The sequence below is a fragment of the Haliotis rubra genome, unplaced genomic scaffold (genome assembly GCF_003918875.1).
Source record: "Haliotis rubra isolate DU_JTF1 unplaced genomic scaffold, ASM391887v1 Scf1, whole genome shotgun sequence".
NCBI classification, from domain to species: Eukaryota; Metazoa; Mollusca; class Gastropoda; order Lepetellida; family Haliotidae; genus Haliotis; species Haliotis rubra.
Genome location: NW_025764891.1, coordinates 10,585,541 through 10,608,366, shown reverse-complemented (window position 1 = coordinate 10,608,366; position 22,826 = coordinate 10,585,541). Strand labels below are relative to the sequence as shown.

At 39.8% G+C, this 22,826-nt stretch overlaps 1 protein-coding gene across 2 annotated transcripts in view; it reads left to right on the top strand.

The window, feature by feature from the left end:
* Window positions 1-22,590, top strand: part of LOC124284360 (circadian locomoter output cycles protein kaput-like) — a 91,634-nt gene extending 69,044 nt beyond the window's left edge. For both annotated transcript variants that reach the window (XM_046720482.1, XM_046720546.1), the window contains 6 exons: window positions 9,873-9,979; window positions 14,718-14,865; window positions 17,390-18,093; window positions 18,682-18,746; window positions 19,779-20,006; window positions 20,835-22,590. In XM_046720482.1, the coding sequence (XP_046576438.1) occupies window positions 9,873-9,979; window positions 14,718-14,865; window positions 17,390-18,093; window positions 18,682-18,746; window positions 19,779-20,006; window positions 20,835-21,599 (2,017 nt within the window). In that variant the 3' untranslated portion in view covers window positions 21,600-22,590. The remainder of the gene's footprint in view (window positions 1-9,872; window positions 9,980-14,717; window positions 14,866-17,389; window positions 18,094-18,681; window positions 18,747-19,778; window positions 20,007-20,834) is intronic.
* Window positions 22,591-22,826: the final 236 nt, after the last annotated feature.

Below are 22,826 nucleotides of genomic sequence, written 5' to 3'. Positions count from 1 at the left end.
TGGGTTGCTGAAGATCATACTACCCCAGATCTTCACGGGTCTGATTGATTTTAAGAGATTGTATTTTCTTTTATATAAAATTTATTTTGTTTACGTTTTGTCAATTAATTGCAATCAAACACTTCTGTGTGAATGAAAGTCATTTTTTACTTAGAGATAATCACTAAACTTCATAAATTTTTATCATCCAATATAACGATTCAGAGAATAATACGTAGCAATACGTATCGTTTGAAAAGCGTATTGCAATATATTGGTGTATCTGTAATTATTGCAGTACTATGTGTTACTAACGTTTGTATCTAGAACGGTAATCCCTGCTTGTCATTCCTCTTTCATCAGACATCTTGGATTATATTCTTTATCCTTTTCCAAGATTAAATGACTGATTTAAGAAGGGATACAACCTGGATGGATCAGACAGAGCTTACCGCTCAAAAGATATACCACTTCTGCTAGATGCAAGGACAAGCTCCTGCTTTGAAATATCGGTCAATATCTGATACATATTTCAGAATGGAGTTTAGTGTAATGCTGCTTTGAACAGTATTTCTGATATTTCATGTCAAGCCAGCTTGATCTGAGAGTAAAGCCGGAAGTGATGCCAGCCTTAGATGTTTAAGACCTTGGTCAAACCTGCAAGCAGTGGTAATACTAGTGACGATCCACACACCTAGGAACATAATCAGGGTGAAAAGGGTTTCAAACTTATGATCACAGGCTTCTGGTACGTCTTAGGGATGCGACTCTAAAAAACAAATGGTGGCAATTTAGCTGACTGGAACACTCTTGTTTTCGCTGTAGAGAAGACAAATAACAGAATCTTATGTTATTTAGAATCTCAGAACTGAAGGATTCTGTCTGTTCATGATTCTTTGCCAACCTGATCTGAAAAAGATGAGCAATAATGAAAAATGGGTCAAATATTGATATTATTCATATTTAGGCCAGACCAATTTTATTTCTTGTTTTACTGATTTTTGTCCTCAGAAAACCTAAAGGTAGGATGGGAATAAAATAAAAATAAAAATCACCTGTCAAAGTACTGGTAATAAACCTTTTAAATACTAAAAGTACCGGTACTTTACTTTTGTCAATTTATGAAGTCTATATGGTGGGAAAAACAATCTAAAAACATTTTCTTGCACATTTACATTTTTGGCCAATAAAAATATTAAAATATTATTTTTCTCAGCTCAAAAAATAATTTTTATTTTTTTTCTTATTCCTGAAAAAATATGACTGGCGGATTCGTAAGACAAGAAATAAAATTGGTCTTGCCTTAGCACAAAATATACATTAAAAATGCTGGAAATCAATTAAATCTCTACTGTTTGTCATAATTATGCTGAAAACTTGTAAAAGTAGTATATAAAGTTTGAACTAACAACACAACAAAACCAGTCAGCGTTTGGTATTTACAAAACATGAACTGCATAAATGAAATGAAATGAGAACCATCTGTCTGCCATGTTTCCTTACAGACTGATGCTTCTGCCTTCCCATAGAAATACTTCACATTTCAGTTTCAACTTGTTTTTACTTGTTATTTTTATTGAGTAGCATGGTAAAATAATGATTTCGAATAAAACCACCAAATTGACTTGTGCTCCACCAGCTACCATGAGGACATGGGCCTGTCCTATATAACCTGCTGTGTGGATTTTTTTTAAAAGTAGTAACGTCTACAGTGGCTCTTAGACCTGTGAAGATCCGGATTAGGATTGATCTTCAGTATCCCATCCTTGTCGTAAGAGGCAACTAACAGGATCGGGTGGTCAGGCACGCTGACTTGGTTGACACATGTCACCGGTTCCCAATTGCGTAGATCGATGCTCATGCTGTTGATCACTCACTCATTTTCACAAGTCAGAAAGAAATAAAAGTAGCCTTGTAGTTGTGGGCAAGAGCATCTTCCTCTCACGTGCTCCTGAGGTTGCGAAGAAGCACATCCCAATTGCGTAGATCGATGCTCATGCTGTTGATCACTGGATCGTCTGGTCCAGACTTGATTATTTACAGACTGCCATATAGCTCGAATATTGCTGAGTGCGGCGTAAAACTAAACTCACTCACTCACTCACTACAGTGGTTCTTAGGGTTTTCCTCATGGGATTAAACTGAGTTACCGAGATTCATCTTTATACCGTTTAAGTAAAGCGGTGTTTAATCAAACATACACTCCATCAAGAATTATATTCACTCTTATCAGGAAGAACTGGGGCGATTGATCGAATATATTGAGCAATGACCAGCACGAGGAAGCACTCTGAATTTTAAGTACTCTCAATGTCAGTGGTGGTGCCTGCTGGATTGATTTGATCAAACATTGGCTGAAATTTTTTTTAAACTTAATGCTTAATTTCTTAACTTATTATTTAGTTTATGCAGAATTTTGTGTGAAGTAGTCATCAGACTGCACCAACTGACCCTTATTTATATCAAGTATGATCACAGGTAATATTGTTATGTAGTGTGGTTAGTTGGTGTTCTCGAATGCTGGTTGTGAGGGGATAATATTGACAAATCTTGCAGGATTATTTTTGGAGGGTCTTTTGACATATTGATGCAGGTACGTTTTCACAGATTTGTGAGAGAAACAATTTGCCTTGTACAGTGATCTACAAAATAATCTGTCCCCAACACACATCCCTGTATCTCAACCTGAATATGCGTAGTTGGTCCCCATTTGGTCCCCATTTTGACAGGATGTCATCGGAGACATACAGTAAACTATGGTTGTAATGACCTCAAAGAGACTGCTAATTTTAATTCTTTGTACCCATAACTTTTCTATGCGTTTTGAGTAAAATTTAATACAACATGTAGCCAGTACCAAAAAGGGGCGGTGGGGTAGCCTAGTGGTTAAATCAGCTGCTTGTCATGATGAAGATCTGGGTTCGAATCCCCACATGGGTACAACATGTGAAGCCCATTTCTGGTGTTCCCCACCATGATATTGCTTGAATATTACTAAAAGCGGTGTAAAACCATACTCACTCACTATCTCACTCAGTACCAAAAAGCAGTTCTAATATCTGTCAGTTGATTGTCAGTGTGTTCAGTATGAACGCTTACTGCATCATGAATTTGCTATATTTTCACAAAGGACCTTTAGGCTGGATTAGCGACAAATTAGCTGTGCAAGGCTTGATAATACCGGCACCACTTTGGGCTTTACTCCATTGATACGAGTTGACATGTGTCAGCAGTAGCTGATATAGTGCTTCCAAGTGCATTAAACACGGCTCTCTCAGTCACTCACTAACTCTTAGCAAGATTCAACGTGATCTGTGAACGCTCACCTACTGTGTACAAGTATTCATGCAGGAGAGTATTTTTTTTAACTAAAGCCAGTTTGATTATTTGTTTCAAGGATATTTATCCCCCAAATACGTAGGGGAAGAAAGTAAAGAAACGTCTGTTTTGGGAATATAAATCTCTATGACCAAGTTAAGTATTGTGACTTTAGCTTAATGCTCCTGCGTTGTATGCACCCATTTTATATAAAACAGAATCATATTGCTTCTGATCATGTGACGTCTTTGCTGGTCACCAGGAGAACAAACACGGTCAGTCTGTCGGAGCAAGTGTCAATATTTTGATGAAGGATTACTGGAAGTGATTATTATCGCAAGCAAAGTGGTCTAGCCCAAGGTAGTTGATTATACAAGTGTCCTTGATTTTGTCGCCTGATTAATATCAATAAATGACTTAGGAAACTTGATAAATGGCCATGTTGATGGGAATTAGATTTGGGTAATGACATGCCGAGGAAATGGTCTGTGCTTCTTCGCAACCTTAGGAGCAAGTGAGAGGAAGATGCACCTGCCCGCAACTACAAAGCTACTTTCATTTCTTTCTGACTAGTGAAAATAAGTGAGTTAGTTTAGTTTTACACTTCACTCATTAATATTCCAGCTATATGGCGGCGGTCTGTAAATAATCAAGTCTGGACTAGACAATCCTGTGATCAACAGCATGAGCATCGATCTACACAATTGGAAACCGATGACATGTCGTCAGCCAAGTCAGCGAGCCTGACCACCCGATCCTGTTAGTCGCCTCTAACGACAAGCATGGGTTACTGAAGATCAATTCTAACCCGGATTTTCACGGGTCCACTTGTGAAAATAACTTACATAGTCTGATTGGCTAGCTTAATTTTCTTTCAAGTCAGCTGCACTATATAGTCCTTCCTCTCTCATATCAAAAAGAAAGTGTTCACTTTGAAATAGAGGTTTGTATTAACATTGAATTACACTAGTGTAATACCGCTAGACATATAACGTCATAACGGTTACAGTTATGACGTCACAATGCTAATGCTTCTGTCGCAATGATATCAGACCTTGCTTGACTCGCGCAAAATTGATATGAGAGTCATCACACTGTAGGTAGTTTCTAGCAAGTTATGATTCTAGAGTAATAAACAGAATACTAAACTCGCTTCTGTGAAATGCCATTTTTATTAAACTCTTGAAAGATTTAGTATCAAACTCGTTTTCCCTCGTTTGACCCCAAATCATTAACTCGTTTAATAAAATTGGTATTGCACGGAAGGTCGTTTAGTATCAACTATGAATATTGCTAGTTACTGTCTTAGCTTCCTGAAGGAAGACAACTTTTCTCAAGCAGTATCGGATTGCATTACGGTTAACTTGTTTTTCCACTGGCTATTGCTGTGTGGTATTTGTTTAATTGACTGAAGTTCTAATGTCGTTGAAACTTAAAAATATGTCTTGTTTTGTGCTTGGTCTGCTTGGAGACAATTTCAATCCTGTATGTGCAACCATAGCAACTGTTCACTCCTTTACATTACAAACATCATAAAATGGGAGGAAAATTGTTGTTTTTCTGTTTAGCTGAAGTTTTTCATCTTTTTACAGATTCCAGACCTAAAAATCATTAGAAATTAAGATGTTTCTAAAAATCTCTTTTTTTTTAATTCAACAAATGTAAAATCAATTTTTCACTGGGCACGAAATATACATTCTTGTCAGACTTCCAAAAAGATTGCTCACATTAACAATAAGGTTGTTTCACTAGTGGGTGATACTGCAAAACTTGGAGCTCGTAGCCAACCGTGAGGCAGCAAACAGAAGTGATGAGAATCTAGGCTGTAGCTGGTAATAGGTGCACACCATAGAGCGGAGTCTTTTATTAGTGAGTGAGTGAGTGAGTATGGTTTTACGCCGCTTTTAGCAATATTCCAGCAATATCACGGCGGAGGACATCAGAAATGGGCATCACACATTGTACCCATGGTCTTTTATTAGAATGTAAAAAAGATATATCTGCATTCGAATGTTTGGCTAGGAGATAAAACTGATAACAAACTGCCTTCTTAATGCTAATTTAGGCAGGAGCAATTATATTTCTCAGAGCTTATGTAACTTCCAACTTATGTGTAGTGTGGTTGGGTATTATTGGAATTATATTATTATTATATTTATATAGCACATATCCACACAAATAGTACATGCTCAAGGCACTGGTCAATTTTCCCTCGATCATTGGATGTCAATCACAACGGCACATCGTATTATCAATCTCGACTCCCAGGGAGCATACAACTCTTGCAGCCACTAGGCGCACTGGGTTATTGTGGCTTTCCCATCCTTACGAGGTACCTATTCACAGCTGGGTGGACTGGGACAATAGTCACACTACTTTGTCAACGTTTAGTGCACGTTGCTGTACCCGCAACTAGGTGTTTGCACGTATTCATGTGGCCACCATCTTGTCATATACCAACGGATTCGTGGGTTCTATTTAGTGCACAGGGTTGTGTACTGTACACTAGGGGTTGTGACAACATTTCTTGTGTAACTTGCCATGATATTGCTGGAATATTGCTAAAAGTGGCATAAAAGCATACTCTGACTCACTCACTCACTCATGCACGCTATATACGATACATCACTAGTACGAGCAGTTATAATCCATGTTAAGACTGACAGGTTCAATTCCCCACATAGGTACAATGTGTTAAGCCCATTTCTGGTGTCTCCCGCTGTGATTTTGCTGCAATATTGAAAAAGCGGCGTAAAACTTTACTCACTGACTTCTTATCTCCTGCCGTACGTACGTACGCATCACGAATTGGAATATCTTGAGAACCGTTGACTAGGTTCTTTTCATTTTTGGTATTAGGTTCATCACAGCATGCAAAAGTTCCCAGTCAGGTTTGGTGACCTTGACCTTCATTCACAGTGACACTAAATTGAAGATTTCAGCATATTAACAAGGTCAGCAAGGTATCTCAAGAACGGTTCACTGGATTTTCTTCATAGACCTTCAAGACTTCTCTTGAATGTTTTTTGAGAAGCAATTTCTGTTTTTGCATATTTCATACACCATGACATTCATGTCAAGGTCAAAGTGAGTCTTGAAAATATTTGTGTGTTTGAACAACTGCAGAGCAAGATATCAAGAGAGGTTGACTGGTCATGTTTTTGTTGACATTTTACTTCATCTTAAACTACAACCTTCACACTCATTACTTTTTTAAGTTTGATTTGATAATTTGCGGTGAGGGATTATGTCACCTTAGTGACAATGCTTGTTTGTATGATCATTTTGACCCTCCAGGTACACCATTCATTGATTTAAGATGTCCCCATGCTGTGATCAAAAGCAAGCATCAATATGTGTACCTGTCATTTAGCAAACATCAAGTTTCAGTAAACTGTTTTTACAGATCAATAAAATGGAAAATCAATCGGTTCATTGTTAATAAGCAAATATGTATCCTCCTCAACTGACAGCTGGTCAAAGATGGCAGGTTATTGGTATGCGGAAAGCTGGCATGTAAGAGATGTTGGTTGTCGTCTGACTATCAGCCTATTGGCTAGAAAACAACAGCAATCTATTGACGTTAAGGACTGTCATCATTCAGGTTGGCCACGAGGGACAACTCCTTGGGGGATACAGACTTCATCCCTTCATGCCACATGGTGTACATCATTGTTTGTCTAACAGAATGGCCTGAATCATCTAAAATTGTCCAGATATAGAGCCAGATGACTGTCAGATGTTTGTTGTTATCGGCAGAGAACAAAACAAAACGATTAACTTGGTGTCAAGCCTGATGTCATTGGAATTTGACGTCATGGAGAAGGGTCGGCTGGTCAGATAAAAGTTGATTTCTTTTGTTTGTGACTAAAGGATGAGCTCATGTTTGGCTTTGCAGAAACATTCGTGGGGGTTCATTGATGTTGTTGGGGTGCCTCTCATATGACTAAACTGGGCCTTGTGAAGATCAGACAAAATCTGAATGGACAATGGTATATCGTTGGATTAATCTGGATTATATTCACTTGGCAGTCATTTTCTCCTCCTTCATTGAAGTTCTCTGTAAAACCATACACAAGTTGAAATTTGTTTTCAGACATTGTTTGGTTGTAAAAAAAGTAATATATAAAACATTTATGATACTAAAACCTTGTAGGTTACAGTCACATACTCCTTCTACACAGAAATATATCTGTAATATCCATGAAAACATACGGATTATCATATAAACCTTTTTTGGGTCGGTGGGGTAGCCTAATGGTTAAAGCGTTGGCTCGTCACGCCGAAGACCCGGGTTCGAATCCCCACATGGGTACAATGTGTGAAGCCCATTTCTGGTGTCCCCCGCCGTGATGTTGCTGGAATATTGCTAAAAGCGGCGTAAAACCATACAGTCAGTCAGTCATATAAACTTTTGGCCTTATTATAAATGAACACTTATTTAAATGAATACCTACATGCTGGTTTATGAATGTGTCAGGGATACTTATTGGAGATCTACAAGCGCCGATTACTAGTATACCATATACAGCCCCTGATTTCTTGCTATATGAACCCAGCATGGTTAATACATGCACATGTTTTAAGGTTTCATCAAACTTGTTTCCTGATTCACTGACAACAGGGTTTGGCGTAGCCTAGAGGTTAAAGCATTCACTTGTCAGACTGAAGACCTGGTTCGATTCCCCACACAGGTACAATGTGTCAAGTGATTTCTGGTGTCACCAGCCGTGATATTGCTAAAAAGCGGCATAAAACTAAACTCACTCACTGACAATAGCTTTAGAGGCTGTATTATTGCAGATTGCAGATTACATATTGTTTTCTGCATTTTATTTTTGTTGATTAAATATAAAGTCTGAAGTGTATTTCATTGTTGTTGTTGACATATTCTTTTATAAGTATTGAGCTCAACATGTTTTTGCCATTAGGGAAATAACACAAAAATATGACGTGGACACTGAAATACTCATGTCAATTCTTAATTACCGTATATGACCGACTATAAGTCGGAAATTTGATACCAGAAAATGAAGGTAAAAAATCAGACCCGACTTATACTTGAGTTCATTAATCTACCCAAAAAAATCCCGAGATCAGGTGTGTGAATCTGCCAGCCCTGCGAACTCAACTGCCAATGTTTACACCGGAAGCAGGACGCATATACGTACTGACAACATTTCCAAAGGTAAATGACATCGTGGGACAAATAAAACATAAAACTTTGTTGTTTGTGTTTTGTAAAATATATTTCATAGTATAAACAATAAATTAAATTTAATCAGATATTTTTATCACAGCTATGCACTTACCGGTACTTCGTTATCGCGCGATAAAGTTTGGCCACGTGACACGACTTGTTTTCACGTAAAGTAAACTTATTTGTATTCTGTGGCAGTTTTGTGTGGTGGTTTTGAAAAATACTGTTAATGATGAAAATGCAAGTTTACATTTATATCCAGATAAACCACGAAAGAAGCAAAACTATAGCTATTTTTTTCCATTTGTGACATGTCATAAAATGCCCGTGACCTCTTCTTTTATATTTTCATTTTTACGTGATCAGAAAATTATTATAAAAAGATTTCTTAAATAATATGTGTGGTCGCCTATTTCCCGATATCAGTGGCTTTTCGCTCGGTAACATGACACAACAACGGAAAATACCTCCGTTTTCGAAGCTTCGTATGAATAACATGCGAGGCGAATCGTTTGATGTCGGCATCGTTCGAAAGCTCTGAACATCAACAATATCACTGTACCCTTGCCGAGAGTATTTTTCACACTTGTAAGAAGCAATTTTATTGGATAAAAATTGGTTTCTAATGACGCTTTTTCGCCACAGTCTGCTATAAGGGTCGTGATTGGTCAAAACCAGACACGTGACCTAAGGCAGCCAATCATATTACGGCAATGGATACCGTCCTTGTAAACAAAAACTTTAGATGTAGACGAAAGTTTTGGGTAAAATAATGCTATTCTGAACATATTAAGCAAGAAATCGCTACCTATACGTAAATTATGGGATTTATTTGACGTATCGTGCTAGGTTATGACCTGTGCCAAAAATGATTCATGCATATATTTTTGCATTAAACATCGTGTCCGCGCGTGAAGATTGAGGCGGTGATACCGATTCGTACGGGGAAAGGGGCCGACTGATACTTGAGTTACATGGTTTTGGCAAGAATTTAGAGGGTTGAGAAAGGGGCCCGACTTATAGTCGGTCATATACGGTAAACTTCTTGTGATATAACCTAAATACTCACTCACTCACTCACTCACTCCTCACTCTCACTCACTCACTCTCACTCACTCACTCACTCACTCACTCACTCACTCACTCACTCACTCACTCACTCACTCACACTCAAAATATCTCACTCACAAAAATATGGTGTGGGCACTGAAATACTGATGTCAATTCTTAAGTAAACTTCTTGTGATATAACCTAAATACTCACTCATTCGCTCGCCCGCCCACACGGGTTTCATCATATTGGTTAAACAGGTGTATTGTACGTACATCCCATTAAAGGTCTGCCATGTTGTATAACTGTTATCCTTTCTTCCAGATCTAGCTGCATCACCGGGTACCATCCGTCGGAGCGGGTAGGGTACTCACCCTACAACTTCCTCCACCATGAAGACTTGGAAGCTGTTGCAGCAAGCCACTTAAAGAGTGAGTTGAAGCAGTCCAAACTCCTGTGAGGGTGGGTTATGGGTTGTAGGTGAGGCATGGAGTAAGGTGTGGTTGGAGGCATGGGTTGGAATGTTGGTTGGGTGCGTGGAAATGTCTAGGTTTGACGTGTGGGGGTTGAGATGATGTTTTAGGGGTGAACAGTGATGGAGATTGGAGGCTGAACATAATCAGCATATCAGGACATACAATCTTTTCATTGAAAGGAGCTACCAAATAATTGTTTTCAGACTCACAGCACTCAATTGTTTGGAACATACTGTATATCCTGTAAATATTGTTTTCTAAATCTGTATAGGCATAATATTTTTTCCTGCTTGTGACCTGTGAAGATCCAGGTTAGAATTCAACAACCCATGCTTGACTTCTTTGATTGGCATTCTAGAAGTTGGGTAGATGAAGAATGAGGACTATTTTTTATGGATATACAACTTTATTCTATATAGGCCACATTTCGACATAGATTCTAATGTTGACAATGACATTAGACTCTATGTCGAAACGTCGCCTGTATAGAATAAAGACGTTGTATATCCATAAAAATAGTCCTCATTCTTTAACCCATGCTTGTCATACGAAGTGACTAACAGGATCAGGTGGTCAGGCTCGCTGACTTGGTTGACACATGTCATCATGTCCCAATTGTGTAGATCGATGCTCATGTTGTTGATCACTGGATTGTCTGGTCCAGACTTGAATAGTTACAGAGTACTGGCATTTAGCTGGAATATTGCTAGGTGCAGCGTTAAACAACCAACCAACCAGCCAATCATGTTGTTTCTTATTGATTTTTCGGTCAAGACTCAGCACCACATAGCTTGAATATTGTTTAGGAGTAAGCAACAAACAAACAACCACAAAATAAAAATACACTTTCTGCAGCAAGGGTGATTTTATTGGTGTAATCTGGCTAAGTGATCCTAGCATGGTCTAGACATCCTGGCAATTAATCAATGAAACCTTGTACACTTTATTACATTAACCGGGGATTCACAGACAATACCAGGAATCGGATATTGTGTTCAAATGACCATTGATTATAAGTTTTTCATTTGTATGACTAAGCCCTTTTATTAAGGATCAAATAGAAATTGATTTCGTTCAAATGAAGGTTCTATTAATTTACTTTTATCAAAACAACTTGTTTCTCCGCTACTTGCAAGATGTAGATCTGTAGACCTGTGAAGATCCGGTTTAGATTTGATCTTTAGTAACCTATGCTTGGTGTAAGATGCAGCTAACGGGATCAGGTGTTCAGGCTCGTTGACTTGGTTGACACATGTCATCCTATCACAAGTGCACAGTTCGATGCCCATGCAGTTGATCATTGTCTGGTCCAGACTCGATTATATACAGACCACCGCCATATAGCTGGAATATTGCTGAGTGTGGAATAAAACTAAACTCACTCACTCACTGTAGATCTGTAAGTAACATTGGGCTGGTCCAGCTGCAATCTTCTAATGAACCCAACCCTAATTTTCATTTCTTGATAAAAAAAATTCAAAATAACCACATGTCTAATTTCCCCATGAAACCCCACCCCCACTTCTCATTTCTCCATACCCGTGAAGGTCCGGGTTAGAATATTGATTTTCAGTAACCCATTCTTGTCGTAAGAGGCGACTAACGGGATCGGGTGGTCAGGCTCGCTGACTTGGTTGACACATGTCATCGGTTCCCAATTGTGTAGATCGATGCTCATGCTGTTGATCACTGTATTGTCTGGTCCAAACTCAATTATTTACAGACTGCCGCCAGCATAAAACTCACTCACTTTAAGAAACCCCACTTCTGTGAGAACACCCAAAGCCAAATTCTTCCTTCTGTGAGAAACCCAGTTTAGCTTCGCTAAGAAACTCAACCAGATTTCTCATTTTTCTCAGAAACCCCTAACCCCACTTCTTTCCTTTCTAAGTAACCACAAAACCCCATCTATTTTTCTCTATTGAGAAACCCCTAATTCCCAATTCAACTGCTGCAGAAAACTCCAAGCCCTACTTTTTCCTTCTATGAGACCCACCTTAACCCCACTTTTAACTTCTCTGAGAAACCTCAGCTCCATTTCCAGACTTATAATGAAACCCCACCACCCTTCTCTGTTCTGCCAAGAACCACCAAACCCATTTTCAGTTTCTCTCAGAAACCTAGAAACATCAACCCCACTTTGTTCTTGCTTGAGTAAACACAAAACCTCATTTCTAATTCACCGATTTCGATTCACTGCTTCTAATTCACCCCTTCTCCGAGGAGTCACTCATCCCCACCCTATTTCTCTGAGAAATCTCCAAAACATCCATCTTCTATAATAAAGCCCCAACCTAACTACTGGCAAACAAGGATAAGTTGGACTGACGCACAGAACGCGTTTACGAGAAGTAGGCGGTGCACGGCAATGACCAAACCCATTTGGTTTGTGAAAGGTAGAGCAGATGTAGGCTAGTGCACGTGCATTACATGACGATGAAATTGATTCCGCGCGTAGCTGCACGCACCTTGCTCATAAGACTCTCACGTCAGTGTAGCAAGTCGCACAACACTTGATTGCGGACAACCTGGGGCCCCTTCGCTAACAATGGCAAGGGCCAGTGGGCTGCACTCATACATGCTGATACGGGTCAATTGTCAGGTCGGTGCTCAACTTATCCTTGTTTGCCAATAATAGCGTCTCTTAGAAATTCCAAATCCAACTTCTCCGAGACACTCCTTTTCCTCTATATTTTATTTGGATTCATCAACCCAAACCTCACATCTCGCATCATCCTTGATAATCCTAAGGCCCCATCAATAGCTTGTCTGAGATTCCCCGGGGAAGTCAGTTGCGTGCAGTATACTTATCACTATTACCATCCAAGTGTGCTGCTTGGCTCAGTCGTATCACACAGAAATAGCCGATCTACTAATTCCCTTCCCAAGTTGGTGGACAGGCTCTGATTAAATGCAGATTCAAACAAATCAACCTAGAAGTTGCCTGGGAGCATCCTAGTGGGAGATACAATGTGTGAAGCCCATGTCTGGTGTCCCCCGCCGTGATGTTGCTGGAATATTGCTAAAAGCGGCGTAAAACCAAACTCAGTCAGTCAGTCAGCCTAGTGTGAGAGTTTTGTGAGAGGCAACAACAAAATTCAGTCACTAGACATTCAACATTATGTTTTTTTCTGAAAGAAGACCAGAGACGAAATTCTGATAGTGGGTTTTAATCCTTGATGCCCTGTGTATTCAGCAGCACTGTACCCATGCTCTTCAGTTTCAAGACCCGTTAAGATCCGGGTTAGAATTGATTTTCAGTAACCCATGCTTGTCGTAAGAGGCGACTAACGAGATCAGGTTGGTCAGGCTCGCTGACTTGGTTGACACATGTCATTGGTTCCCAATTGCGTAGATCGATGTTTATGCTGATGATCACTGGATTGCCTGGTCCAGACTTGATTATTTACAGACCGCCGTCATATAGCAGGAATATTGCGGCATAAAACTAAACTCACTCACTCACTCACTCACTCTTCAGTTTTCAAAAGGTGGTAAATATCTAATACCCATATCACTTCAAGCTTTCCCCATTAAGTTGACAAACCATGGTATAACTACAATACTGTTATATTGGCATTGAACCCAAATCCCTCACTCCCTTTTTAAGAAGGAGACAAAACTGATAGTTTAACGTACAGCACATTATTTCAGAACACCCAGTGAATGATTATTTTTTGTATAGAACACAAATGCAAAGTTTTTTATCAAGTATTTCTTGGAACAATTGTTTTGTAAAAACGATTTTTGGACATCCAGTAAATGTGTGTGTGTGTGTGTGTGTGTGTGTGTGTGAGAGAGAGAGAGAGAGAGAAACACACATGCAGAGATATTTTTTCAAGTATTTCCCTGGCCGGTGGGGGGTTAACCTATTGCTTGAAGCATTCACTCTTTACGCCGAAGATCAGGGCTCGGGTTAAGCCCCTCCTCTGTGATATTGCTGGAATATAGCTAAAGGCGGCGTAAATCCTAAACCTACTCACTCACTCACCTATTTACCACCTCAGCTCCATTGCAAGATTGAGGTCATCATATCCATTTATCATATTACAAACACTCTGCTCTGATGCGAGCTGATGAGCTGTGAACAAAAAACCAAAAACACACAGAAATTCTCTTAAGATGAGTTTGGGAAAAATAACATTTAAAATTATGACTTTCTATTAATGGAACTCAATATATGCCATCGAATCTTTTACTTTAAGCTGGCTCTAAAAACAAGGAATGGGCATTCTTGTGTTACAAGACGTCTGGCTATATGTGAAACAGCATACAATGCAAGTCGATATATTCCTGGAATCAAGAAAGTACAATTCTATTAGACACCTGATTCATGTAGTATCATGTCATTGGCCTCAGATGAAGTTCTGCTGGCATATAGCCTTGTTGTGCTGAATAAAATGGGGATGCAGTAGGTCAGAGAAGCAAGGATGTTTCAGAGTTAAAAGATGGTATTCTTTGATTACTGTGTCTGAAATGAGGTGATTTTTAGTCCTTGTTTTATGATTTAGTTGTTGTGGTAAAATAAATACATAAATAAGAATAAAATAGACAGACAGACAGACAGACAGACAGCCAGACAGACAGACAGACAGACAGACAGACAGACAGACAGACAGACAGACAGATAGATAGATAGATGAATAATAACATTGTGCTGTAATGGAGTTATTTGAATTTGCTTGTGTTTCAGTTATGAAAGACGACCTTGTCCCGAAGACAATATTCCGTGTGAAGACTGCCAGTGGGACCTACATTTTCATACAATCTTCCTCCTGTGTAGCCCGCGACCAGTGGACCAAAAAGGCCAAGTTCATTGTCAGTCTGAACGAAGTCTTAGAGTAAGTTGATGTTGTTAGCAGTGTTCACTGTCAGTCTGAACCAGGTCTTAGAGTAAGTTGATGGTATGAGAGCATTCATTGTCAGTCTGAACGAAGTCTTAGAGTAAGTTGATGGTGTCAACAGAGCATTCATTGTCAGTCTGAACCAAAGTCTTAGAGTAAGTTGATGGTATGAGAGCATTCATTGTCAGTCTGAACGAAGTCTTAGAGTAAGTTGATGGTGTTAGCAGTGTTCACTGTCAATCTGAACCAGGTCTTAGAGTACGTTGATGGTATGAGAGCATTCATTGTCAGTCTGAACGAAGTCTTAGAGTAAGTTGATGTTGTTAGCAGTGTTCACTGTCAATCTGAACCATGTCTTAGAGTAAGTTGATGGTATGAGAGCATTCATTGTCAGTCTGAACGAAGTCTTAGAGTAAGTTGATGGTGTCAACAGAGCATTCATTGTCAGTCTGAACCAAAGTCTTAGAGTAAGTTGATGGTGTCAACAGAGCATTCATTGTCAGTCTGAACCAAGTCTTAGAGTAAGTTGATGGTGTCAGCAGAGCATTCATTGTCAGTCTGAACCAAGTCTTAGAGTAAGTTGATGGTGTTAGCAGAGCATTCATTGTCAGTCTGAACCAAAGTCTTAGAGTAAGTTGATGGTGTTAGCAGTGTTCATTGTCAATCTGAACCAGGTCTTAGAGTAAGTTGATGGTGTTAGCAGAGCATTCATTGTCAGTCTGAACCAGGTCTTAGAGTAAGTTGATGGTGTTAGCAGAGCATTCATTGTCAGCCTGAACCAAAGTCTTAGAGTAAGTTGATGGTGTTCACTGTCAATCTGAACCAGGTCTTAGAGTAAGTTGATGGTATGAGAGCATTCATTGTCAGTCTGAACCAAAGTCTTAGAGTAAGTTGATGGTGTTCACTGTCAGTCTGAACCAGGTCTTAGAGTAAGTTGATGGTGCCAACAGAGCATTCATTGTCAGTCTGAACCAAAGTCTTAGAGTAAGTTGATGGTATGAGAGCATTCATTGTCAGTCTGAACGAAGTCTTAGAGTAAGTTGATGGTGTTAGCAGTGTTCACTGTCAGTCTGAACCAGGTTTTAGAGTAAGTTGATGGTGTTAGCAGAGCATTCATTGTCAGTCTGAACGAAGTCTTAGAGTAAGTTGATGTTGTTAGCAGTTTTCACTGTCAATCTGAACCAGGTTTTAGAGTAAGTTGATGGTATGAGAGCATTCATTGTCAGTCTGAACCAAAGTCTTAGAGTAAGTTGATGGTATGAGAGCATTCATTGTCAGTCTGAACCAAATCAGACAGTAAGTTGAAAGTGTTATCAATATTCATTGTAGATCTGAACCATGTATTAGAAAAAAGCTGACAGTGTTACCTTATTGTTTCTGCCAGCCTGACCATATGCTTTAGTAATTTGACAGTGTAATCAGAATGTTTTGATAAGTGTCAGGTTTAGACAAGTCTGAGACAGATTGCAGTAAGATTGTAATCACTTTCACCAAATGTCAGGCATACCTTACCATGTCAGAATACGCTCAAGGGCAATATTATATTGAAGGTTTTCTATCTCAATCAAGATTAGAATGATTCTGTCTGGTAGATTCGGATTAGAGGGAACAGTAATGCAGGGATGTATATTGTAGCAGTAAACACATAGAAACACTGTGCAGTGTTTTACCTTGACTCACAAACATGGGGGTCTAGGGGACCGTGATTAATAGTTTTAGGGGCCCTTGCAGGCAATATGAGGGTCCTGTGAAGTAACGGTGTAGAGAACTGTATGTTTTGATAAGTTCTTTAGAGTCTGGAATTAATCATTGATCATGTGGACTGATGGATGAAATGATGCATGTAACTGCTCTGAAAGAAACAACCAAACACACCTAGCAAAGTCATAGATGTGTTGTGGTACAATGAATTATATTGTGTGTCCTTCAGGATGCAGTGAATTTTGGGGGGGGTCCCTTCTCAACATTTGTTGCATATTTGATGCACATTTGTGCGTCATGTGAAACTCTCACTGTGTCCAAAATTCCACAATTAAGGAATTAACTAAAAATCAGAGAATGCACCCCCTTCCTTTTTCAAAAGGCGGTGTCAAAGCTTTTGTCAATATAAGGCCACATAAAAAAATATTTTTACATTTTATTTTATTTTATGACTAAAACCTTTTGATTTCTGTGGAAATTTACACCTTTTCTCCAATAGAAAATCAAAACTTAGAAGTGTGAAAAATTCATGCACATTTTGAGCATCTAATGTAAAAAAATATATAAAATCTCAGGGTCGGGTCGAGTTTTGGGCAGTAATGAGACACAAGAAGGTTTTTATATATGGCCTAAGCTGTAAGCAAGATAACAGCAGATGGTGTAAAACTCACTCAAACAGAGGCTGCCTTGATACAGCTGGAGTGAGTGAGTGATGCTTTTGTCAGCTCTCATTCAAAGTCTGCAAATTATAAATCTGAAACAATCCTGACTGCACATTTAGACAAAGTTCCTTCACTCAACTTTCATTGTTACTTTTCAGACAAGAGGAAGGACGGAAAAAACTTGCCCTTCAGAAACAAGAGATCGATTCCAAAAAGACTGAAAAGATGTTCACAGATGACATCTTGACTATGATGTCAGACACACTGATTGGCTCCGATGACCACGCAATGCATGATGAGAGTGCCAGCTGTGAGAGTGCAAGTTGGCAGCAGTCACAGTTTACAACGCCTTTTGGCAATGTCATCAGATCATCATCCGTGGAAAAACAGCCAAGATGTGAGGCAATGTCGGCATCATCACCGGCACCTACAAAACCGGAAAATTCTCGGAAACGAGCCGTTGATCCTTTCGTAAAACTCATCGAAGAAAGCATCATGAGTGAAGCGGATATGAGTAAAGTGAATGTTATTCCCAGCTCACATGATGGACATGGTAAAGGTCATTCTTGTCCAAGGGCTGGAGGCAGTTGTCCATCAGGCTCCGCAACAGTTTCCAAGGAAGGTAACCACTCGCAAATGTCAAGTCCTAAAGGATGTTGTTCTGGTGACAGACCTACTGGCTCAATGTTAAAACTGTTGTTGACGGACAATATGGACAAGGCGCCTATGCCTATCTTGAAGTCATCCAAAGTTCTGTCTTCGGTTTGTGAGAGTGGACTCTCTCCTCGGACCACGAAGGAGGCCTCGACCCCTGATCCCCGGGTGACGCCGTCACCACAAATACAGAACAACCATAGCCCATGTATGTTCTTATATTATTTCAAGTTGGTAAAATATTTTCAGTTCCAAACTTTTCAATGGATTTATTGCCATTTCTGATTAAACATGCTTTTATTTACTTGGTTAATGAAACTGCAGACCCCAATTTCATAGATGTTGAATAATTTTAATTGAAGACACTTTTTTTCTGTATACTAATTATTGTAATGAATTTATCAAAGTAGGTTAAAAAAGATGCTTTTCGAATGTTATTTAAAACCCTTTTCTTTCAGTATAGTTTTCTTTCTTTTCTCTGATTATCAAAACTGAAGAAGTTATTTTTACCAAAACTGTTTTGTTTTTATATACCTTACGTTTATATTCTAAAAATATTTCCTTATTTTTCTCAAAGGAAATATGAATATAAACTCATATACTCAGCAACAACTGGAACTTTAAAAATCAAACTGGGGTACTATTTTACCTAAATGTACCTAAGTTCATCAGTGTGCTCAATAAGCCTATTGGTGACAACTTGTAGCACATTGTATTACATTGATTGATAGATTTGCTTTGTTAGACTGTAACACCTGGACGCACCTGTGGAGTTATAACTGATGTTTTCTTTCAGTGTCGGAGATGTCGGTGGGTCCTGATGTTTCCTCACCCAGTAAATCATCTACCATTCCTGAGCAGGTACGTTGTAGATGATGTGGTCGCAGTGTGGTAGCATAGTGGTTAAAATGTTTGCTCGTCACATGGAAACACCTCTCACCTCTTGTAACTCACTTTTATTTGACCTTCTATGAATGGAAATGTTTATATTGCAGTATTAAACCAAAAGGGGTTGGGGGGCACAGGTGGCATCTGAAGTCAGTTTGCCAGAAACCTAAGATTATGGGTTCAGATCCCTGGTTCTAGGTTTGCCAGCACCACATGATATGATGAGATTACTGGAATACTTAAACTCACCCATCTACTTTAACTCAAGGCTCCTAGATTAATCAGGCTGAAAAACGTGTCAGGACCTAGATGCATATTGTCATATGAAAGAGCTTGTATTTAACAGCTCAAGGCTGTGTCAAGTTACTGCATCATTTCTGGCCTAATCATTCACAAAATGTATTGGCACAATTCAGTAGTCTGAGAGATTTTCGTGGCGTCCATGTTTACGTTTGACAGGCTTGACGGTACTTCCTCACAAGACTCAGCACGGCCATGTATATTCACCTTTGGTCAGGTCGGGCTGAATCAGGCTGAAAAACGTGTCAGGACCTAGATGCATATTGTCATATGAAAGAGCTTGTATTTAACAGCTCAAGGCTGTGTCAAGTTACTGCATCATTTCTGGCCTAATCATTCACAAAATGTATTGGCACAATTCAGTAGTCTGAGAGATTTTCGTGTCGTCCATGTTTACGTTTGACAGGCTTGACGGTACTTCCTCACAAGACTCAGCACGGCCATGTATATTCACCTTTGGTCAGGTCGGGAGGAGTGCCTGAATATGGTTGTAGGTCTTTTAGCACCATGTGTTCGTGGGTTAAAGGGTAACTTCTTTATCTTCATCAGTTCAGACAGGGGTTCTGGTGTACCTTGACGTGATTCTGCTGGAATATTGCTAAAACTGGCTTAAAACCATGCTTACTCACTGATTAACTCACTCACTCACTCACTGATGGAAATGACTGATATCATTCTTAACTGTTCTTTCTTTCTTGTTTCCAGGAAAGTTTGTCACCAGAGTCTCCAGGCAGTGCTGCATTGAAAGCTCTGCCGAACTTTGTCCGGAACTTCACAGAACAGCTTAAGCGGAAGCACATGCTGATGCAGCGGAGTCTGATGGAGCAGGAAGCTGTGATCTTGATGCTGGAGTCTGAGCTGAAGAAGGTTCAGGAAGTTGGACACTGTTCTGCCACATTCCAGAAGATATGTGAACGCCTTCACTCAATAAAGGTATTGGATCTCACCATTAGGTGACCACTTCCTGGTCTAGTGTATAGTTTGCTTGCCTGGAGAATGTAGGGTTGGTTGTAAGATCTCCAGCCCTGTCCTAACAAAAGACAAAAACATGGTAGTTGTTCTTACCCAGCCTGATGTTAGGTATTAAGGATTAAACCAAGGACTGGTGACACACATGGCCACACTCAGAGATTGGCCACCCCCTGCCAGATCTCACTCAACCACACTCCACCCCACCCCACCCCACCCCACAGCACAACCCGTGAAAGTCCGGGTTAGAACCAGCCTTCAGTAACCCATGCTTGTCGTAAGAGGCGACTAACGGGATCGGGAGGTCAGGCTCGTTGGCTTGGTTGACACATGTCATCGGTTCCCAATTGTGCAGATCGATGCTCATGCTGTTGATCACTTGATTGTCTGGTCCAGACTCGATTATTTACAGACCGCTGTCATATAGCTTGAATATTGCTGAGTGCGGCATAAAACTAAACTCTCTCACACAGCACAGCACAGCACACCACAAACACCTTGCCATGCCATGTCACACCATGCCACACCACACAATAATATGACTTCCCCATATGGATCTCGGGACCGACTAAATCCCTAGCAACCTAAGTTTGCCTAAATTTCCTACTCAGTGTCTATGCAATGGATTGTCTGGTACAGACTTGATATTATAGAGGCTTGAATATTTAAGATATACCTGAATGCGGCGTTAAAAATAAACAAACAAACATACTATTGAGCTGACATGCTGTGATGTATCTATAATATTGTCCAAAGATGCATTAAATGTATCTCATTCACTCTTGTTACCAGGCAAGCAAGGCTAAGCAACAAGCAGAACTGCAGTGCCTTCAAGAAAAGCTCAACCACCAGAAGAGATTCAGCCCATCGAACCCACAGATGTCTAGCCCAGAAGGGACATCACAGCAGACATCACAGCAGACATCACAGCAGACAACACCAGAAACAGATGTGCCCCAGTGCAACCTTGGACATATGACGTTCCCAAGGGCACAGTCGACGGCAAGTTCCACCATAACCCAAATCGACCTTGGCGAGATCGAGCCTACATTTTACCCCACCATGATGGATGTTTCAAACGAGACGTCCCACTCTCCAGGAACAAGTTATCGATTCTCTGACAAGAGTAGCCGACAGTTTTCTCATACCAGTTTCACCGAGACATCTCCCAGTACCTTACGTCAGTCCCCAAGTCACAACATCCAGGACAACTCAATGATGGCATCTCCCCCAGGAAGTCTAACTCCTTCTACAACCACCACATTCTCCCCATCATCAGTGAATAGTGCTTCATTCACAGCATCTAGCACAAGAATACATTCACCTCCACAATCAAGCAGACCCATGTCTGTTCATCAGAGCAATGTTCCTCATCTAAGCTCCAATTTCTCCCCAACTTCCCACACCCATCAATTACAGATCTCTCCAACTAACCATCTTAACCATGACAACATTCCTCCATCCCCCCCATCAGATGTCACCACTCCAATCTTTACCCAGTGTGTACTCCCCGCCTGTGTTGGACTATTCCCACAGAGTAGATGGTCTAGTCACTAACCCTGCATGGGACACCAGTCCTCCGGCCATGTCCAGCCACACCTCCACACAGCCACACAATCATCACATGCCTCTCACATCTCCATCAAGAAGCACCATGGACCATGATAGCCTGTCTACAAGAATTATTGACGGCAATCGGACAGTTTCCCCGGGCAGAACGCATCAAGATCATTAAGTCTGCCTACGCTAAACTTCCTCTTCATAGCTTTTACCCGACTTACAGTAATGTGCCCCAATCTCAACTACAGGACAACCTGTTCACAAGCTGAAATATCCATAGATCATGTATATATATTTGCTGTGTATATTCCTGAATCTGTGTTGGAAACCAAGTTCATTTGATATAATTCAGGTTCATGCTCAAGGGTCCTATGACCTTTGTCCTGTAACCCATGGCCTTTGAACTATGGCTTATGACCATTCATGACCTTTGATCCATGACCTGTGACATTTCCAGAGTATGACATGCAGGAAAAGCTCACCTTTTGTGTGTACAAACTTGACATATTTCAAATGGGAAATATTATGGATGCCTTAGAACGTACGGATTCTTGTTCGGATATTTTTTGGAGAGAAACTGTTTCTGATATGGCCTTCATGCTGTGTTGTGAACCAGTGATCTTGTGCCTCTTGTGGCCTTGAAGATGGTGTCAAGGTTAAGTTCTTGAAGTTTTACAAGTATGGAGGTGTATGGCATTGGATCTGTCTGATTCTGTCCTTTGGATTAAACTACACCAAGGTCAAGTAAGGTGGAACTTTGATGAATAGTCCTTTTCTCAATTTGTTTATGTCTTGTTTTTATGGACAATGAAAAGATATTGTTTTGTTTTCATATGTGACTGTCGTATATTCAGTAGTCATTATATTGCAGAAATATTTTCATCATTTGTTAAGTGTTGGTTTATTGTAAAAATGTCTACGTGATAGTGGACTTATCTATTTCAGCAAGCTGAAACTTTATTCTATATTTGAATAAGAAATATGAATTCTAATGTCGTGATACTTTTACTCATCTCTTTCATTTCACTTTTAAACATCATACCATATTCTCTTCAGAATAATGCACACTAGGTTACATTGTTTTCTCCCTTTTGAAAAATCTGCTATCTCTTATGATGTGCAAAAAAATTAAAAACACTGAATTCCTTCAGGTGAAATGAACTTGAGAAATCAAGCACGGTCAATCTGAATGTACATTTTATCAAAAACAAGTACCTGGCATAA